The 21,730-nt window shown below is 40.5% G+C and overlaps 2 protein-coding genes across 2 annotated transcripts in view; one reads left to right on the forward strand and one right to left on the reverse strand.

Annotated features, from left to right (window-relative positions):
• Positions 1 to 13,132, reverse strand: part of LOC140467181 (ADP-ribose glycohydrolase OARD1-like) — a 111,977-nt gene extending 98,845 nt beyond the window's left edge. The window contains exon 1 of the mRNA XM_072563348.1: positions 13,023 to 13,132. The gene's annotated coding sequence lies outside the window, so the exon portion shown is untranslated. The remainder of the gene's footprint in view (positions 1 to 13,022) is intronic.
• Positions 13,133 to 13,153: 21 nt separating this feature from the next.
• elf3 (E74-like factor 3 (ets domain transcription factor, epithelial-specific)) lies at positions 13,154 to 21,442 on the forward strand. The gene is made up of 9 exons (XM_072563345.1): positions 13,154 to 13,294; positions 13,464 to 13,608; positions 14,379 to 14,609; positions 15,130 to 15,228; positions 16,083 to 16,199; positions 17,790 to 17,879; positions 18,602 to 18,718; positions 19,824 to 20,019; positions 20,553 to 21,442. Exons 2-9 carry the CDS (start codon positions 13,470 to 13,472, stop codon positions 20,650 to 20,652), a joined length of 1,089 nt encoding a protein of 362 aa, XP_072419446.1. The 5' UTR covers positions 13,154 to 13,294; positions 13,464 to 13,469; the 3' UTR covers positions 20,653 to 21,442.
• Positions 21,443 to 21,730: the final 288 nt, after the last annotated feature.

Here is a 21,730-nt window from a genome sequence, read left to right on the forward strand (position 1 = left end):
ATTTTGTAAATAAAGCTGCAGAAGACAAGACTCCTGTTTTGGTAAAAGGTTGCCGAGCAAGATAACATTCCTTTCTAACCATAAGCCTGAAGGAATGAGAGCCATTCAAGTTAATGGTTGAGACAGTCAAAAAGTTAATTACTTTAGTCAAACAACAATGGATGGCGCCAAGCTCCAGACTTGGGCTAACCAAATACCTCATATGAAGTATGATATGACAATTTGGAATGGCAGCCATTTTGAAATTTTAAAGGGTACAATAAGCTGATTATGAACAATTGTTTTGTGCACAGATCTTAGGAGAAGACAGCACCAGCCACCACCTTCAGCTAAACCACGTGGGTTTCTGGTGGGTGCCCCAGTATCCTTCCACAGTCCAACGATGTGCATTTTGGCCATGGTAAATGCGGGGTTGCTGGGATACGGTTGGGGGCTGAATTTCAATGGGATGCTCTTCAGAAGGTTGGTGTAGATTCAATGACCCAAATGGCCTGTTTCCACACCGTAGGGATTCTGAAATAACTCCACAGAGGCCGGTATCCTATCACCAAATCACCCTTTGTTTCAATGTGCATAGTACTTGACACTGGTCTGGCTTCCTCAGAGTCAGCTCTCAGAATGAACAGAACCTCTGACACCGCTGTTTTTATCTGTCAGCCAGGGTTCCCTGATTGGACCATGTTAACAGCTCCAGTCAGGGAACTCATATTCAATGAGGTCCACCTGGCTGACCTCATTATAATCACTATAGATTCTATGATTCTAAACGAACTGGTAATAGCATGTGAGAGTTGTGTTTTTTCTCTGTTACCAGGAATTACCCAGGAAAGTTCTCCTTGTTCTGCTGAAAAGGAAGCCGGGTAATATAAATATGTCATGCTGATAGAATCAGTGAGGAAAAAGGGCCTTCACTCGCTCTCTGAAGCCATTGTTCTTACTGAGGTCACTTACAAAGGAAATCTCTAACCACACAACTACCAAAGCCATTGCAGCTGTTGAAGCAGACTTCAAATTTCAATCTAAGTAAAATCCTACAGCACGCTAGATGTGCAATGATTGTAGGGAATTATTTAATTTTTAATCCTTACTTTAAATCTTTTGTGCCTGTATTTTGGCAAATACTTTTCCACCTTTTACTTCATGGAACTTTCAACAATCATTGTGTAATAGGCCAACATTTGATCTCTTTTCAAACATAAAGCCTTGCTGCTGGTTATTTTTAGATTGAAACGCATGAAAGCTAAAACGGAGCTGCGTCTGAGCCTATACAAATCTTTGGATCACGGACCACTGTGAAGACACAGCTAGTGTGTGGCAACGGCATTTTTACATCTTGTCCCACATCATAGGTTTATATTTTGGGTAGTGGAGGGTGAGGTGACAGGGTTAGACATTAGAACATTGGGAAAAGGTAGCAATAGGTAATTAGCATTCATTTGGATTCGTTTACAAATTAAATAGTAAAAAATATCCATTTGAAAAGGTGGCTGGGAGTTAGTTATGTTGTGAACACTTGAGGACAGGGAGGTGACACGAGTAAACAGAATTTCAAAGCGGAGTAGGGGGAAACACTGTCTCTCCCCCACTTCCCAACTATAAAATGCAAAGGAGTGTTCACTGTTTCACAACATCATTATAATGTATAATCAGCAGTGACCCATGAGTGGATGAACTGGTTCCACTCAGTCTATTGTGCATGGAATGAATAGTCATACATGCATGTGGATTTCTCATTCTCTCAGTCTTTTGTGCCTCTGTGTTATCTCTTGTTCACTTTTCCTTTTCTCTTTCTGTCTTTCCTTCCTGTCTCCTGGTTGATGAGTTTTAATCACCAAGGTCCTGCGAACAAAGAAGCTGCATTTCCACTCTTCAGTCTTGTAGATTTTCTGTTTGGAATCTGTGTGAAATTATTTACCTTTGGTAAACTCCCACGTGAGACAAAGTTCATGAGGCAGCACCATGTTTTGAGGCCTTATGTCACAGGGGAGGATGAAGGATTCTCTCAAAAATGGATCGGTCGAGTGCCCTTATTGGCAATGTAACACTTTAATCATGAACAAAAAATAACAATGTACTGTTGCTGGAAATTCAAAGCAAAGCTGAGATTGCTGGAGAAGGGCTTTTGTCCAAAACGTCAATTTTACTGCTCCTCGGATGCTGCCTGAACTGCTGTGCTCTTCCAGCACCACTAATCCAGACACTCGTTATCTGCCAGGGAACCAACAAGTTCAAGGGTTGGATTTTCTCCTTTGGTTTGGGAAGCCATTTCCCGACATTGCACTCTCAGCTTCTGAAGGTCAACCTGCTCATCTGAAAGTTTTGTTGTTTTGAGGTGAGTACCCCAGACTCCCTCCATGCCTTTTCAGTGTTCCTCTGCGTCTTACATGTCAACTCACCCAGCATTCACTCTGTGCCAATCTCATGAACCATGCAATTGCCCTGAAATGGTTAGGAATTTTATTTTTTAAAAAAGCAATGAAAGCTGTTTTGGAAAATGCCTCCTCAGGGGTGGGGTGGGGGGTGGGGAGTCATAATCTTGTTAATTAAAGACATAGCCATTAAAAATCCCTTGAAAAACACTCAAGTAACGTGCTTATTAATCTGTTAAAGTTAACGTTCTTCAAAACATTTTGAAAGAAAAATCATTTTCTTTTAAAACTTTCAACGAAACAAGCCACATTGTCCTATCTACATCTACATAAAGACTTGTCATAAAATCAGCTCCATTAGTGGAACTTTGAGATCATGTGCCTAAATTACAGACAGGAGTAAGCAGCTCTGACAGATGTCAAGGCAATAGACTCTTTGAAATTGCCTGACCAGATGTCCAGTGATCTGATCCAAATCTTCAGACTTTGAACAGAGTTTAAATCAGAGAAATGGACGATTTTTTAAACATATGAAAAAATCACTGGATTTTTATTGTAATACTCAAATACAGTGTCTAGGTGATCCATTTAATATTAAGTTCTCAATATGTTTAGAAGAGGATTTTATGCATTGGATAAACTACTCTAAAGCACATGAACATTCAATCAGTGTTGGTCAATTTAATAGTCGCATCCCTTAAAGACAGAGGTCAATGAACAAGCACTACATTGGACACACACATAATTAATCAAACACTATTATTTGAAGTGCCAAGACCTTTTGACTTGCTTGTCAAAAGTCCTCATCAAGAGTGGGTACAGGGCATCCTGAAATGAGAGAGTAAACAGACAGAAGTCATTGTCCATATTGGCACAAATGATGAGGTGAGAAGAGTGACAAGATCCTGTGATGACAATTCAGGGAGTTAGGTAGGAAACTAAAAAACAGAGACAGAGTAAAATTGAACACATCGCTAAAGACCTGGTGTAAGGGGGTGACTTTACATATGTGGATCATTGGGATATCTTCCAGGGAATGTGGGACCTGTACAAGACAGATGGGTTGCACCTAAACTGGAGGAGCAACAATATCTTGGCAGGAAGGTTTAATAGTGGGGCATTTAAACTAGTGTGGTGGGGGATTGGGAACTGGAGCAGCAAGTCATTGGTATAGAGATTGGGTAAAATCTTGCATCTAAGGCCAAAGTGTATAAATCCTGCCCTGATTTGCCTTTCTAAGATGCAACACCACACATTTATCTAAATTAAACTCCATCTGCCACTCCTAAGCCCATTGGCCCATCTGATCAAGAACCAATTTTACTCTGAGGTAACCTATTCGCTGTTCACCACACTTCCAATTTTGGTGTCATCTGCAAGCTTACTAACTATATCTCCTATGTTCACATCTAAATCATTGATATAAATCATCACACTCATTCACTCACACGTACACACAATCATACTCAGAAATACCTACATATAACATAGATACACACACTGCCACACTCACACTAATGGATATATTCAGTTGCTCACAATTATGCCCTCTAGCTTCCCATAGTCACCACACAGCACTTCATCTTCACTATTACTCTCTTCAGACTTGCATTTGCAGCTTTCTTTAAAACATTGAATTAATATTTTGGAGGAATTTGAGTTGATGTTGTCTGGATTATAAACCAAGTGGCATAACCACAAGTCTGAAGAAGTGCAGCATGTACATAAGTTATCATGAGACCATAAAAAGACCATAAGATATAGGTGCACAGTTAGGCCACTCAGCCTATTAAGTCTGCTCCACCATTCGATTATGGCTGAGATATTTCTCAACCCCATTCTCCTGCCTTCTCCTGGTAACCCTTGACCTCCTACTCATCAAGGACCTATCTATCTCTGTCTTAAATGCACTTAATAACTTGGTCTCCACAGCCTTCTGCAGCAATGACTTCCACAGATTCCCCACCCTCTGGCTGAAGAAATTCCCCCTCATATCAGTTTTGAAGCATCATCCCTTTACTTTGAGGCTGAGCCTTCGTGTCCCAGTCTCTCCTGCTCATAGAAATATCTTCTCTATGCCCACTCAGTATTCTGTAAGTTTCAATCAGATCCCCCACAACTTCATCCTTCTAGGTACAGACCTAGAGACCTCAATCGCTCCCTATGACAAGCCCTTCATCCCTGGGGTTATTCTTGTAGTCCTCCTCTGAATCCCCTGCAGTCCCAGCACAGTCTACCTTAGATACAGGGCCCAAAACTGCTCAAAATATTCCAACTGCAATCTGACCAGACCCTAATACAGTCTCAGCAGTATATCCATGCTCTCTTTTTCTAGCCTTCTTGAAATGATAGCTAACATTGTATTTGCCTTCCTAACTGCCAACTGAACCTGCATGTTAACCTTAAGAGAATCCCAAACTAGGACTCCTAAGTCCCTTCAAATTTCTGAAGTCTTGCCCCATTGAGAAAATAGTCTATACTTCTATTCTTCCCACCAAAGTGCATAACCTCACACTTTCCTAATTTTATTCCATCTGCCACTTTTTGCTCACTTCCTAACCTTTCCTGGTCCTTCCCCAGCCTCCCTGCCTGCTCAAAACTACCTTTGTGCCATTTGAAAGGTTAACAACATGGCCCTCAGTTCCCTCGTCTCTATCATTAATGTATTATGTGAATAGTTGTGGTCCCATCACTGACCCCTGGTGAGCTCCACTAGTCACTGGCTACCATTCTGAAAAGAATTCCTTTATCCCTACTCTCTGCCTTCTGCCAGTCATCCAATCCTCTATCTATGCCAGTATATTGCATGGGTTTTCCCTTATTTAGCAGCCTCCTGCATAGCACCTGGTCAAAGACCTTCTGGAAATCCAAATAGATCACGTCCATTGGCACTCCTTTGTCTAACTAACTCATGACCTCTTCAAAGAATTCTAACAGATTTGTCAGGCATTACCTCCTCTTGATGAGACCATGCTGACAATTTTTTACCATACACTTCCAAATATTCCATAATTTCATTCTTAATAGACTCTAAAACCTTACCAATGACTGAGGTCAGATTAACTAGCCTATAATTGCCAGTCTTCTGCCTTTTCCTCCTCCTTGAACGGGGTGTTACATTAGCCATTTCCAATCTATTTGGACCTTTTCTGACTCCAGTGATTCCTGAAAGATCACCACCAATGCCTCACCAATCTCCTTCAGAACTCTGGGATGTAGTCCATCTGGTCCAGGTGAGTTATCCACCTTCAGACCTTTTCAGTTTCCCAGAACCTTCTCCTTAACGATAGCCATTATACTCACTTCCCCCTTCCCTAACTCTAATGAAATTCTGGTATGCTGGTGATATGTTCACAATAAAGACTATTCAGTTCCTCTGCCATTTCCTACTTCACATTTGCTGACCTCCTGGCAATGCATTCACTCTCACCTGCAATGGCCTCATTTTCTCCTTGTCTTCAGTCGATCTGTGAGATGTGATCTGGGGCTCAGTATCTGGGATGACCTGAACTTTACTATTATTATTCTGTTACTTTTTAACCCATATTACTAATTCTTAAAATTTTACTTTTTTTTATCTCCATTGTTTTGGTGTTAAATATTTTATCCTTTTTGGCACAGATGTGCTGATAATATGCAGTACAACCTATTCAAGTATTTTGGGAGGAGTGCAGCCTAACTCGGTAGACCCTTTTGGGGCTGTGCTGTGAGCAAACACACAAGCCGCACTGTAATCCCCACATTAAATATCAGAAGTAAACAGACAGAAAGCTTTCTCTGTGATTAAACTCATGCTGCAAAATGATCCCTACAACCTTGTGCATTAGTTGGGCACTAATGGAACAAATCTCCCACCACAACACCTGGCCGCAGTATAGACTCAAGCTCCTGGCCCCAGCATGGGCTCTACTCCTGACTTCCAGCCTCAGCATGGACTCAGATGTCTGGCCTCAGTATGGACTTGACTCCAAACTCCCAGGTGAACGTCTGGATTGTAAAGACTGCTATTCTGAACTCTTACTTCTCCAATTTTCTAATCTATTACTGGACGTTTTTTTCTAAAATCTTTCCCCCCACGAATTTGTACTTAACAATCTGTACTTAGGCACCTTGGTACTTAAGATGGCACTGTAAGTGGCAACTTGTGAACTTTTCATTGTACTCATGTGAGTACTTGACAATAAAGCTAATTCGTCGTGTGTTTTTGTATTTCTTGCACACCTTACACAAGGTCCTGCGGGTGGTGAATGTGCAAGCATGTTCCAACTGACAGAATCTCTCCTGGAGCAACAAAAACAGAAATTGCTGGAAAAACTCAGTAGGTCTGGCAGCATCTGTGGAGAGAAATCATTTAATTTTTCGGGATCAGTGACCCTTCCTCCGACCCAAAATATTAACTCTGATTTCTCTCCACAGTTGCTGCCAGGCTTGCTGAGCTTTTCCCGCAATTTCTGATTTTTTTGCTGATTTCCAGCATCTGCAGTTCTTTTGGTTCTCAAAGTCTACAGAATTGTCTAGTCCTGAACAAGGCCATTTGGTCCCTTTGTACCTGTGCTGTCCCCTGAGCTGTCCAATTAATCTCACTCCCCTTTTCTTCCCCCCTTAGCTCTACAAAGTTTACGTTTCGACGTTTTTTGTAACAAAACCTTTGGTGACAGAATTGCATCAAGTGCAAGTTTCTTGGCTGTATGAAGGAAGTGAGGGCAGTTTAGAGGTTGCAGAGGAGATTTACTTGAACAGTCCCTTGGATGAAAGCTTTTAGCTCCAAGGTCAGATTGGATTGTTTTCCTTGGTGAAAAGGAGATTGAGGGGAGATTAAGTGTTGCCAGTCAACTCGAGATTACACTCGATACAAGTGTACATGATGATTTAGATAAGGAAACACTGTTGCCATGAGCTGATCGTACCAGAGTTAGGAGACTGATTTAAGGTTTGGGAAAGGGATGTCAAGGAGGACCCCTTAACATAATGAGTGGTAACACCTAGAATCTGTTGCCCATGAGAGTAGTTGAAGCAGAGATAAGCAATGATTTAAAAAATATATTAAGTCACACTTGAGGAAAGTTAGTTTGCAGAGCTACAGGGATAGAAAGGTGGAATGGAGCTGACTGGATTGCTCTACGCGTACTCAGCATGAGCTAAATGGACTGAATGGCCTTCCCTGTGCCATAATACCTCTAAGACTCTGCAAGTGCAATTCCCTTTACAAAAATACTATTAAATCTCCTTCAAACACCTTTTCAGACATTGCATTCCAGATCACTACAACTGATGTGTGTAAAAATAAGTTCTTCTCGTTTTGCCAATTGTCTTAATTCTGTGAAAACTGGTTACGAACACCCCTCCCAATGGAAACAAACACTATTTACCAACTCCATCTAAAACCTTCATGATTTTGAACACCTATTAAACTTACAATGTTCTTTGCTTTAAGGAGAACAATCTCAGTTTCTATAGGGTTGTTGGAGAAAATTTGCATTTTCCCCAATTCTCACTTGGATGTAGTTTAGTTTTGTATGTTACCAGGCTCTGGATGTGCTGGAATTGTATGTTAACTGCGACCAGAGTCATGTGAAAACTAATCCTTTGAAAGGGCACTGTGTCCATCTATTTGTTGTTTCAAAAACAAACAAGACAGATCTGATAAGTTGGTCACACCTAGATCATCAAAACTCATCTTGTCTCTTTGCAAATGATAACTAAGAGCACTTTCTGTTTTTATTTCAAACAAAGTAAATATTATTTTGCCTTTTTAATGAATCACGATTTTCAGAATTGCGGGCATTTGAGTTGCAACAACAATGCATTCACATCTCATGAAGAAAAACTCAGTTCAAAGTTTGTGAATGATATTTATTTAACAAATCTGTAGTGCGTAAATGACATGATGCAAGCTCTATTTAAAAAATAAGCAAGATTCCTTATTCTTTACAATACTTTGAAGTATATTTTACAGGGGCGCTGTCTTCAACCTTTGTTGACTGGCAAGTACAAAATCTTTATGATGTATAAGTCATGATGGCAGTGATTATTTTAGTTCTTCATTCATTTATAAAGAAAAATATTTTGATAAGTTTGTAATTTCAAATGAGTCCTTTCTTTAAAGATCACAGCACTGCTAAATTGTTTGCTTTAATGCAAGAAATAAATGTTTTATTGATTTTTATCATTGTCTGCTTACCAAAGTTCACCATGCCATAGTTAATAGTTGTTTAGTGAGGTATGAGTAGAAAACAAGTATGAGTACAAATGAGAGGGAAGCCGGCCAACAGATAAATGTGGTTGGAGAAAATTATGTTCAGTCTGCTTGTTTTGCTTTCTTTTATTGTTGTTTAAAACTGTCTGATGATATACTTATCAAGGAAAGTACCTTAGAGGTGAAATCCTTTGAGACACAATACTCAGACAGAAGTATACCTGCCTCAGAACTGTTCCTATTACAACATAAAGGAACTGAATGCTTGCACTCACTCTATCATAAAAGTACTGGCAAAACATACAACCCATTCCAACCCACACTGTGGGTGGCATGGTGGCTCAGTGGTTAGCACTGCTGATCATAGTGCCAAGGACTCAGGTTTGATTCCAGCTTTGGGAACTGCCTGTGTGGAGTTTGCACATTCCCACTGTGTCTGCATGGGTTTCCTCTGGGTGCTCCAGTTTCCTCTCACAATCAAAAGAAGTGCAGGTTAGTTGGATTGGCCATGCTAAATTGCCCATAGTGTTCAGGGATGTGTAGGTTAGGTGCATTAGTCAGGGGTAAATGCAGAGTGATAGGGTAGGGGAATGGGTCTCTTTGGGTTACTCTTTGGAGGTTCAGTGTGGACTTGTTGAGCCTCTTTCTACTCTGAAGGGATTCTATGAAGAACTGCACATGTTCCAGAGCTGCCCCCCCTAGTGTTGCAGTACAAGTAAGCATAGCCAGATTGAACTTCCATCCTGCGCTTCAAAATTGTGCAACAGGATTTTTTACATCCACCCGAGAGGGAAGGTGTGTATTGGCTTAGAGTCTCATCTGAAAGATAGCTTCTCTGATGGCACAGCACCAAGTTGGCACAGCACAACAGCTTCAGCTCAGGTCTCTGGAATGGCCTAACTTAACCTTCTGATTCAGAGGCATATGCTCTTCTAACCTAACAACTGACACCTAACCTAAACATCAACTATTTTTCTTCTTAATGACCAGCCTGTCATGTGTATTTGTAGGGTTTTTTTGTGCTTTTTGTTATCATTCCATCTGGAAGAGTTACACAGAAACCACCGAACAACACAGATATCAAAGCCTTGTTGCATATTATAGCACAATTATCTTGCTTGCTTCTTTTAAATATTTAGTCAACATAACTCATAATGAAACAGCTTCATGGACAACCTTGGGCTGAAAAGTAAATGTTTCTATTTTTAAGTTTCAAGGTAAGTTGATAATAATTGAGAGGATTGATTGTTTACATTGACCTGTACATGTGAGCAAGCAAATAGCAGTCCCTGCTGAGCAAACAGGTCAAAAGTTCAGGAAGTTCCACCTTAATTGTTTTTCCAGTTGGTAATAGTTGTCATGTCAAATGACACTTCTCAAAATGCTGTATGTTTCTAGGTGCCAGTGTAGCTCAGTGGTAGTGCCCCGCTCCAGATACTGGTGAACATAATCTGTACTAACACTTTAGTGTAGGGGAGGGAGTGAGCAGAGTGAGAAGGGATGTCCTTTAGCTGAACTGTTAATCTGCAGCCACATCTGCCCTCTCAGGTGTCTGTGAAAAATCTTATTCTACTATTTTAAAGATGATCTGAGAAGTTCTAGGAATATCCTGGGCAATATTTATCGCCTATTTAGCATAACTAAGTACAGATTTATTCCTTCACAGGACAAGGGTGTCACAGGCTAGGTAGCATTTATTGCCCGGATGGTAGTTTAAAAATCAGCCATGTTACTGTGGGTCTGGAGCCACATATAGGCCAGACCAGGTAAGGATGGAAGTTTCCTTCCCTAAAGGACATTAGTGAACCAGATGGGGTTTTCCAATAATCACCAATTGATTAATGGTCATCATCAGACTCTTAATTCTAGATACTTACTGAATTCAAATTCCACCATCTTACCATGGTGGGGTTTGAACCCAGGTCCCCAGAACATTATCTAGATCACTGGATTGTTAATAACATGGTGTTGATAACTCCACTAGGCCATCGCCTCCCCATAATCTGCCCATCATCACGTTCCTACTTGAGGGAGCTTGCTGTGTGACAATTATTTTCCTGCAACAGTGACTACACTCAAGGGTACTTTGTTGGCCATAAAGTCGTTTTAGACATGTCAACATAGTGAAGGGTGCTAGAGAAATAGAAATGATTCTTTACTTTCATTGGGAAACCAAAAGTTGCAGACATTTGTGCACCGAGACCTGAAATATACTGGGAGTTCTTGAATTTATCCATCACCATACTTGGGACATTTTGATCCACCAAAAGGTGCAACATGAATAAAGATCCCCAGCAGCTCCATGGCGCAGGACTCTGTGCCCTACACTCTGTTCCAAGGGATGAACACTGAGACAAACATCAACTGCACCTGGAGGACCATCAACTCGGTGAAAGACGCTCTTTAGTCTGGAAACTTGTTGGTCTCCCAGAGCAAGGAGTTGACCCTGACTGAGTGTTACAGACTGGCACATTCCAAGGAGTTGACCCTGACTGAGTGTTACAGACTGGCACATTCCAAGGAGTTGACCCTGACTGAGTGTTACAGACTGGCACATTCCAAGATGTGACACTTTGACAAAGGGTCAGTTAGACTCGAAACGTCAGCTCTTTTCTCTCCTTACAGATGCTGCCAGACCTGCTGAGATTTTCCAGCATTTTCTCTTTTGGTTTCAGATTCCAGCATCCGCAGTAATTTGCTTTTATCCAGTGAAAATACTGCAGCTAGTTGGTTATTGTACATTTATACTTCAGAAGTTTAATTAATGCCAGTCAAAAGCAGAAAGTGTACTGCATTGATACTGAGTGTGAAAATTAAACCAAGTAGGAAAGCCTCACTCTCAACCTAGATAGGATGGAATCTCACCCATTTGGGAGTGTCACTCTGTTTCATTGAATGGCTAGTTCCTGACACTGGAGTTCAGACTGCAGTACAGTTATTATACATGTACATTGAAATAATAACTAAGGTATTGGAATAAAACAAATAAAAATAGCAAACATGAGAGATTCTGAACATAGGTTTATCAGAACAATACTGCAGCTCCAAAGGTTTGGATCAGACATGAGTTGGCAAAATTAATAACAAGAAGAGACATATTTTAAAAAGTTAGTCAGGGTGCAACAGCTCAACAGCCATAATGCTGTTAGTCCTGAGTTGTGCCTAGTGTCTGGGTCAATATTTATCTCTCAATCTGTAGCACATGAAATGTCTGTCATTAACAAATTTCTCTTCGTTGGTGTTAGCTGAACACACAGTGGCCACCTCGTTTACAACAATGACTATCCTTCAAAACGTATCGAAATAGCTGTAAAGCATTTTGAGATGCTGGTGAGTATCTAAACTCAAATTATTTGTATTTACTTGAATGCCAATAATAATAGCAAATAAAAGAGACCGATTTCAATAACATTTTAAAGGTTAGAATTAATTGAATGATACTTTCTTACAAGTGTTAATAAAAGTTTAAAACAAAACAAAATGAGCCCATTAGTTATAACCAAAATGGACTTGATCAGCCAAAGGGAATCGTAATTAGTCTGTTATGAGCTCTGGAACTGAATGATGAGGACTTCTGTGTTAGGAGAATGGTTTGCAAAAACTAGGCTTTGTAGGATTGAGGGACAGTCTGATTGTGGTGTATCAAGTGAGTATTGGGTAGATTTGAAGAAAATACTTTCTCAGATAAGGACTCAAGAACAATCTTAAAACTACAGCCAGGCCATTTAGGAGTGAAATTAGGAAATGGGTTTTCACATGAATGATAGTGGAACTCTGAAATTCTCTAAGGTCTCGGTACAAAATCTGTAGGTGCAGGTGAGGCCTTCAATACAGGGGGTTTTCTTTACAAAGCAAGGCGGCTAAATGAGGGTGAGGTACAGATCAATGATTTCATGATTATGCAGAGCATCAGCCAACTCTTGCCTCAAATCGAACAGCACCAGCAGTCAGCACAGAGGCGCTTCTTCCACAGAGATCAGACGGGGGCAGCAGAAAACAACTTGGAGCAGCATCCACCTGTTCGCCGGCACTGCAGCAGGTGTAACCTCAACTTGGCTCCGTTGCAAAATATATATTAAAAAAACGTCTGCGCTGAGTCAGAGTCTCCACACACACACACGCACACACACCGGAGCCAAGAAGCTGTACTAGTGGCAGCGGGGCGACTCCCACAACTGAACTTGCCCTCATGGCTCTGCGGTGTTTACCATTTTGCAAGCTTCCAGTTCGAAAGCATTGGAAAACAAACCCGACTCGCGCTTTAATCGCAACCCTGCAACTTTCCCCGCGATAAAGCCTTAATATTTGGCACGTTATCTGAAATCATTACAAAACCTGTGGGTTAGAGTTTGCTGGCAATGATTAATGGGAGGGATCTGGTTTCCCGGCAGTAGCTTGGCGAGTTGGCCAGCTTCCAGGTGTATCATGTAATGCGTTTTCTCCATCTCCCTCCTCACCTTCTTTATGCAAATCTGTCCTCGGTGACCGTGGCCCGGGCTCAGGTAGGAATTCCCCTGAAGGTGGAGTTTCTGCCTGAAGAAATTCCAAGCGATTTCTATATAAAGTGGCAACCAGGTAGCAGGAGCAGTTCGGGTAAACGGCAGGTGTAGGTGTGGATGTGAGAATCTTCAATCAATCAGGGCGCAGACCATATAAAACAAACACCCCACCCCCCCCAGTTCTTCTGAAGGTGCGGATTACAACTCCTGCTTTTGAGCGGATCTTCAAGGTAGGTATGACCGTGCAGAGGGAGTGCAAAAGCTGGCTGCGGCTATGAAATTGATTAAATTCACTCAATTTCAGCATGCGCACGTTCTCTCTCTCTCTCGCTTTCTCTCTGAGTGATGTTTTGAGGTCTACACATGGTCCGGATTTTAATACACCTTCCCTGTCTTCAGGAGTTTATGATGGCTTCAACCTACGGGATTGGGAATATTCTGACGGATGTGATGCGCTCCATGTATCAAACAGAAGAGAATCAGCTTCTCTCCACGGGAGTTAAGGAACAGTTTCCCAGCCCAATGTTACCAACAGACCTGCTCGGTAAGAGAGAGAGAGAGGCAACTGAGTGAAAGAAATGCAGCTTGAAATATTATATTTTAGATAAATTACTGTCTTTTTAAAATATATGTATATATTTGTCTTGGTATACAGTGTGAGATAAATCAGACCAACCGTTCCCGAGTGCTCAGGATAATCCCCCTCACATTCTGCGATTTGTTTGTTCAGCTGTTTCCAAGATTTAACTAAAACCGATCGCTAATTTCAAAACCGGGACGATTTTGATAGGAATTGCGCGTCACCCGCCAGAGTTACCTCAGCTGGTATTAAGTTTCTGTGAAACCAACAAAGAGCCGCTTTTGCTGGGGATCTGAAACAAAAGCAGAACTTGCTGATGACCCTCAGCATGTCCGGCAGTGTCCCTAGAAAGAAGATCAAGGGTCAGAGGCTCGCCCGACTCGAAAAGAAGACTCTTGCTTCCTCTCTCTCTCCACCAAGATGCCCTTAGATCTGCTGAATTTCTCCAGCAATTTCAGGGGGTTTTTTTTTTCGAATTTTCCTGCCGATTTGCATGTTTGTGACATAGCACCCAGCCGAAAATGACCTGCCCACGGCTTCATGGAAAGCCATCATTGACCAGATGTTGGCTTTCAGGAAATAAAATGTTCAAAGTACATGTTTGTTTAGAATGGGAGGTTTGCTAGTTACTCCCAGCTTGACTCTGGAGAAAGGTTTTCCAAGGCTATACACCTGTTGAGCTGTGGGTTAGCCACTGGATATTCTTTTTTTAATTTTTAAAAATTAATATCTAGATTCCACCTCTTGGTTTCAACTGGATCCTCTGTTGTGGAGCAAGCAGCATGTCTTGGAATGGATCAGTTACCATGTTGAGAAGCACAAGTATGATGCCAATAATATCGACCTGTCCTTCTGTGATATGGATGGAAGCACCCTTCGGACACTGTCCAAGAGCCAGTTGGTAGCTATCTTTGGTCCACTGGGTGAAGAACTGTACAAAAGCCATCAAGATTTATGCAAAAACAGTAAGTAAAGCAACAATTGTAGGATGACCATCTGCGAGGGAAAGTGTCTGTTTCTCCATGGGCATAGTCTCTGACCTTGTGGGGAAATGCCCAGTGTAAACACTGAACGGGGCTGGGCGAGGGGAGGACAGTCATAACTAAGAAGCAACTGGTAGACTTCACTCAGTGAGTAGTGTGAGCTTGCCATCTGAGAGATATGGGGAGCCTGGAGTTGATTATTTTTGATCTAGAATGACTGTGGCGCTAGTGCTCAATGACTGTACTGCGTTGTAAATAAACTGGAAGCAAAAAGGAGTGGCTTTAGTGAGCGACTTCAAAAGTTAATTACCAAACTCGCATGAACATTTTGGTTATTGAAATTTTATTTAAAATTTATGAACTCAATAGCTGTGGTAAGGTTTGTTTTTAGGTGTCTGTTCTTGTATAGTAACATTCTGACCTAACAGTCTTGCAACTTATTTTTGACGTACAATTTCCAAGATTAAAATATAGATTAACTTCCCTTTTCCGTTGGTGCCAGGTTTTGACTTAATGCTGCCTGATGACTTCAATGACATCCTTTTGCCAAGCATCCTGCCAGAGGACAGTAGCGACTACAAGTTTCTGGACCCTGCAATTTGTAAGTTAATTTTAAAGCCTTTGTTTTTAAAGGATGCTCCCAACTGAATCCCCAGCCTCCATTGTCTTCAGTTCAGTATTGCATGAGTATTACTGGCTGCACTTCAACTCTGAGCTGATGTAAATGGGAACGTTTTATCCCGGGACTTCATGGTTTGGCGCCAGCTGTTTGTATACAGGAGAGACCAAGCCCTTTGGTCACTTAAAGAAAGGAACATAATGTGTGGTTCTTGTAGAACAAAGGTTCATGGTGCGGGAGGAAATGTGAACGGAGTAAGAGATGGAGCTTATAGTTCCTAACTATTACACAAACAAAATAATGTGTATAAGCCTGGGAGCCCATTGGACACACTGGTTTTTTTCTCTTTTGCTAACATTAGTGAGCAGAAGTGAAATCTACATACCATGGGCAAGTGTAGCAAATCTTGAGTTTTAAAAGCTCATTGAAGTTTGGGAGGTTTCGAGGGTGCAGATTTGAAGCTTAAATCCTGCCAGTGTGCTGGGAAGCACAGTCACAGTATTGCTGACTTCAATATACATTGACCAAGTCAAATTCATTTGCACTGGATTGCCAGCAGGAGGCAGAGTTAGAAATGAGTGGCACTTTTGCTAGAGATTTGCTTATCTCTGGCAATAAAAATTAAATTAACCACCATTTGAGAGCAAGTGATATTTGACCCCTCTCTTATCTGCCAACTGCTGTGTCCTTGGTTGAATGACTGTCAGGGAGTTTCCACACTCGCTTCTTAATCTTGAGGTGATGACTATATTTTACTTTTTTGGATCGGTGACTTTTACTCTGCTGTTTGTGTAAGCAAGTTCCACCTCGACCAACTCTGTTTTTTTTGCTCTTAGCCTGGAATGAATTAGAATCACCAGACCATTGGAAAACCTTGCCTGGTTTCCCACCCAGTGACCCTGGCTATGAATCTGCACCCACCTCTCCATACAGTGTTGATGACTCCAATCCAGGTGAGTATTCTGTGACAGAGTTCCAACACAAGTATATGGTAATCTGAGCCTCCTATAAACACTAAGGTGCTCATGGTTGATCGATGGGCAAATGACTGATAACTCAATATTAAAATTAAAATCTGTACATTCTTTGAAAGCATTTTGGAGTACAACAATCTCACTAGTTAGTTAAAAAGCCTCTAATTTTACTGAAGTTTTTAAATTTACAATAAACTGCCAAAAGTCATTGCGTCACATAGTAAATTTCTTTTTAAATGAATTGAGTATGTATACCTGTATGAATCAATATAGGAGCTGAAAAGTGTGGCACTCGAATAGCACAGCAGGTCAGGCAGCATCCGAGGAGGAGGAGAATCAACGTTTCCTGCTGCGCTTTTCCAGTTCCACACTTTTCGACTCTGATCTCCAGCATCTGCCGTCCCCACTTTCTCCTGAATCAATATAGCAGTTAACTTTGACTTGATTTGTTTAATTGCTTTTTTCTTTTGAAAAGGCACACCTATCCCCTCAGTGGAAATGGGGGGAAGTTGGCAAGAAGAGTGAATAACTAGGAAAATTCGCCCAGGGAACTTTCTGATCACTTCAGCAATTAACTGCTGAATGCGAAAGTCCACGGATAACCTTTGATCTCTTCAGTGTGCCTACAGTTTGAGTCCCTATGAATTAGCATATATTTGAGGGCCTCAACTCACCCTGACCTGATATACCTGCTGCCTTGTCACAAGAGAAGTGGTTGCTTCCCAACTGGGAAACCTAGGTAACTTGCCTTTTGGTCTGGAGAGTGGAGGTCTCCATTTCTCCCAATCAAGGGCAGGAATGGAATGGCAAATGGGTGGTTTCTGAAAGTCACCCTCTTCTTTTTACTTGGGAGATCTGAGAGAAAGGAGGTTTTTTGAGACTTCACACCCTAAATCCTGGATGTCTAGGCCCCAGCCATGATCTAGCCAGCAGCTTCTAGTGGGGTGGGTCTTCGGTAACTTGATTCCATTTGACACCAGTCAGCTTTAAAGTGGCTGAATTGGGATTTTCTCACTCGTGGGGGTAGAGAGTCACCTGACTCTGAAGATTTCCAGTCTCCACTCAAGGAGCACTAAATCCTAGTGCTAGCCTTGAGTTCAAGCATTGCACTACATGACCAGGATTCATCTCCCAGTCTGGATTGTTTGTTTATTGTGACCATAATCAGTCCTGGTGTTTGATTACCCAAGATGGTATCTGCAGTTAATCTAAAAATTGTTAGGAGATCATTATGTGCTTGCAATGGAACACTTCCATACCCCACATGTTAATCTGTTTACCAGCTTCCACCTTCTCTATCAGGCAACTGAATGGGGTGCTCAGTTGAATTGTTGCTGTATTTGGGGGCAGGAAGTGTGATTTTTAGGAAGAGTTTAAAAGCTCAGTCATTTCCACAATGCCTTTCTTCAGTGGTTGTAATGTTACAAAACAGAATTGAATCTTTGGAGAATTCAAATCATTTAATTGAAAATAGTTCATCACACTTCACTTTAAAAGCTTTTTTTATCTTTTAGCTAATAAATGTTGCACAGTTTAACACTAATGTGCTATGTTGTTGGTGTTTTGTAGGATCCCAAGCTCCTAACTCTCCAGACTCCGGTGGAAGTGAATCAGATTTTGATCCCTCCATAACACATACTCAATACGCAACTCAAAATGGTAAACATTTCTGCTGTTTGCTTTCAGGACAACAAGTGAATACAGCTATTTTTGCATTTACAGTTCACTTTATGATCTTTGGGGAGAGGGGTAGAGTTGAGGGATTTGAAAACAATATATACTTTGTTCAATTGACTATTCAAACTGCTTTTCTTTGTGCTGTAGGACGTCAGCCATAGTAGAAATGGTCTGACAATAGTCTGCTTAAAGACCCACCCTCTGTGACTTGCAGGGTATTTGCTTTTTCAAAACTATCATTTTTGTTACAATTACTGTAAGGTATCCTCTCAGGTTAGTGACAGCCAAAGGATTGTGACTTGGGTTCATCAATGGGTTGGTGTTTTGTTTTGCTGAGCTCTGCTAATATGAAGCCAACTTTCATCAGCTATTCTAAGTTAGCCTTGAATCCAGATCCTAGAAGACTCTGTACTAACCCACTGCCCCAATAAATGTTTATTAATGTAAATTTAGGTCACATTCATTGTTTAAATAGTCCTGACAAAAATGTTACACTGCTTAAGTGTTTGAGTAGTTGACCAACGTCCTTGACAGAATCTTTGTTTTTCTTATTAATGCATCATTTGCTCGAGATTGAGAACTATTTAATTATTTTGATACTACTTGTAAAGCCACTATCCAAGCAATTCTAACATGTATTTCAGTTTGACCAGAAGATAATCCAGAGCTGATTTTTCTTTTTCTTTTCACTTTTATTGCTTCAGAAGGATTTCCTAAAATTTTAAACGGTGATTCCAATCCTCCGAAACGAGGCAGAGGAAGACCAAGAAAATTTGGCAGCGAAGAAAAGAACTTTGTAGAAACCAAGAAAAACAAACACTGTAAGCGATTCTAAACTCAAAAATCTATTTAATCAAATGTGAGGCCTTTGAAAGAGAGGTCATAGAAACATACAACACGGAAACAGACCCTTCAGTCCAACTAGTCCATGGCAAAACTGATCCCAAGCTAAACCAGTTTTGGCCCATAACCCTCTTGGCCCATAACCCTTCAAACCTTTCCTATTCATGTACTAATCCAAATGTCTTTTTAAATGTAGATGATTGTCTGTCTTTAAGAGAGTAAATTTTTCAAAACTATGGAGAAAGGTTGGGAGAATGAGTGCACTGACTGACAATGTCACAGCCAAATGACTACTTTATACTCAAGCCATTCTCTGAAATAGAAACATCTTAAATATCCTCATTCAAAAGGCGGCCATTTTAAAATGGGATCTTCCATTAGTTTCTCTTCAAATGAGAGAAATGTAGTTTCCTGAATATTGATTTATTTCAACCAGTTGGACTCCTCCAACCTTGACTATTAACCACACAGACACTGTCCCTTCTGTTTGTTTTTTTCTGATTTGCATCACATTTGTTCCGATCATTGTCTTACTTCATTGTCACCCATAAACTAGATGAACTGGTTATTCTGTTTGCGTGAAACAGCCAATGCAGAAGGGCATATGTCTAATTGCAACCAATGTCCTTCAAAATAATTCAGTCCAAATAGTGACATTTTAGATTTTGGAGCAGAAAATTTGTTATTTTGGTTAAGCTGATAGAACCTGAATCCTGTTCAAAAGCAAAACACTTCTGGATGAGATAAGTCCAGACACTTACTTAGTATTTCCAACATTATCTATGAAGAGAAAAATATTGTTGTTTGAGGTCAATGACCTTCAGTCTGACTTTGATACTCTGTACTACAGTATTCCAAATTGGAACTGCTGTAACAAGATTTTATGTGACAATGGAGTTTTATTTTGATGAAATTACTTGCATTTTGTTTTTGTCCATTGGTGACTAGATCAGACTGTTAGATATTCAATCTTTATTCTTAATACCCTTGAGTTTTGGACTCATTTCAGGAGTTGTTGTGGATTTGTTGCGCCTGTATATTTAACTGCTTTCAACCTTCAACTCTGTGTATTGTGTTTTACAGCCCCACGTGGCACTCACCTCTGGGAGTTTATTAGGGATATCCTCCTTCATCCAGAGATCAACAATGGCCTTTTGAAATGGGAAGACCGGTCAGAAGGAATCTTTAAGTTTCTAAAGTCTGAGGCTGTCGCACAACTTTGGGGTGAAAAGAAAAAGAACAGCAGCATGACCTATGAAAAGCTCAGCAGAGCCATGAGGTGAGCACATCTTCCCAGTTTAACTTTGAACTTGGTGTCACTGGGACCTATTGCATAGCCTTAGTTTCCTATTCCATAACCTTAGTTTTCTCAAGCATAGTTGCCACCTTGAAACGCTTTACTTCATATGAAGAAGGCACTCTTGCAGTGTTATCAAATAGAGAGGTTTAGTCTTTTCCTCAGTAGCCTTGACAAAATGGTGGATATGTATCCAATACCTGCATTATGCTACTTGGAGGGACTGTGACATTTCTCCTATTGCTTGCACCAGTGCAATCACTATCTGCCATCTTGGTTGATGAATGATTTTGAGGAGTGAGATTTTGCAATGGAGTCCAATCCGTATAGATCCGTGACAAGAGAGCATTCATTTTGATCGTAATTATATGGTATACAATTTAATTATTATCCATTTTGGTTTGACAGAAGATTTAAAGGCTAGTCAAACACTCTGTTGCTGAGCAACTTCCTTAATAGCCATGAAGAGAAATGCAGGAATGTAATTCACTCAAATTGTTCCCATTCTCTTACAGGTACTATTACAAACGCGAAATCCTGGAGCGAGTGGATGGGAGGAGGCTGGTCTACAAATTTGGAAAGAATTCAAGTGGTTGGAGAATTGGAGATGCATGATCAGATTTTCTTTCTTCCAATATTAAAATACATTTGCTAAAAGTACAGATGTTTGCTGGCAAACAAATTCCATCAGTTGGAGTGAGATGACCAAGCCTGCAATGGACTTACGACTTGCTCCATTTTGGAGATGTGCTCCATGGGCATTAAGTAATGAATTTTTGAGGAGGTGGAAGCATTATTTTCATTTTTAATTCTATACATTTTATCAGACTCCAGCCTTTCAAGGCCAGAAGTGTGTGCCATAAAGGTGGCACTTGAAATAGTAAGCCTATATTTGGGCCAAAGTAGGTTATTAAACCAATTTATACTGTTATGGATAATGCTACAAGCTATTTGATTGAAACTCACTGAGTGTACAGCAAATATTTCAGATGCAGTGGGTGAATATGAACCGCTCCAAGAAGCAATCTCTTTGTTCAATACTTCAATGATGTGTACATATGGACAATGTGGCTGCATTGCAGGACTTGTTTTCTTGCTTATGCATGGAGGTGTGTTTGCAATAAGGCTATCAATCTCTAAGTCTGAGTATAAATGTCTATTGATGTTCCTTCATGGCCATTTGAAATGTTGGAAACTTATTCAGCTGGACTGGTGCAATTTCCACGGGAATGTGACTGTACATATGAGTTACGAAGACACAAGGGTGAAATGCCCTAAATAGATTGAATGGATTTTGTAAGAAATTTTAAGTCTCTAAACATTATAATTATGGATCTGTATGTACTATATTTTCCTATGGAATACATTGATATTTTGCAAATAAAAACAAATTTTAAAATCCCAACCTTTCTGAATGGTCAACTTGAGTGATAATTAGGTCAACATAGTATCGTGAGAGTGTACATTAATTCTTCTGCACTCAGCAATATTTCTACTTGGAATGGGAATTCTGTCAGTGTTGCAAGTACTTTGGCTTTATGCCCTGTGTGTCCCAAGTTACTTACTTAAGAAATAGGCATGTTGGATGAAGAGAAAAGCCAAATTTCTGATGATTTCTTAAATCACCATCTCTCAAATGTTAACAAGATCAATTATGGATGACATTTTTTTCAAACACAACTTTTTAAAACAA

Source organism: Chiloscyllium punctatum, chromosome 45, assembly GCF_047496795.1.
Source record: "Chiloscyllium punctatum isolate Juve2018m chromosome 45, sChiPun1.3, whole genome shotgun sequence".
NCBI lineage: Eukaryota > Metazoa > Chordata > Chondrichthyes > Orectolobiformes > Hemiscylliidae > Chiloscyllium > Chiloscyllium punctatum.

Bases quoted from the DNA above. Each gene is read 5' to 3' on its own strand.
- elf3 (XM_072563345.1), top strand. From the start codon at position 13,470: ATGATGGCTTCAACCTACGGGATTGGGAATATTCTGACGGATGTGATG. The intron at 15,229-16,082 runs GTAAGTTAATTT...TTTTGCTCTTAG, and splicing joins GTTTCTGGACCCTGCAATTT to CCTGGAATGAATTAGAATCA. The intron at 16,200-17,789 runs GTGAGTATTCTG...GGTGTTTTGTAG, and splicing joins TGTTGATGACTCCAATCCAG to GATCCCAAGCTCCTAACTCT.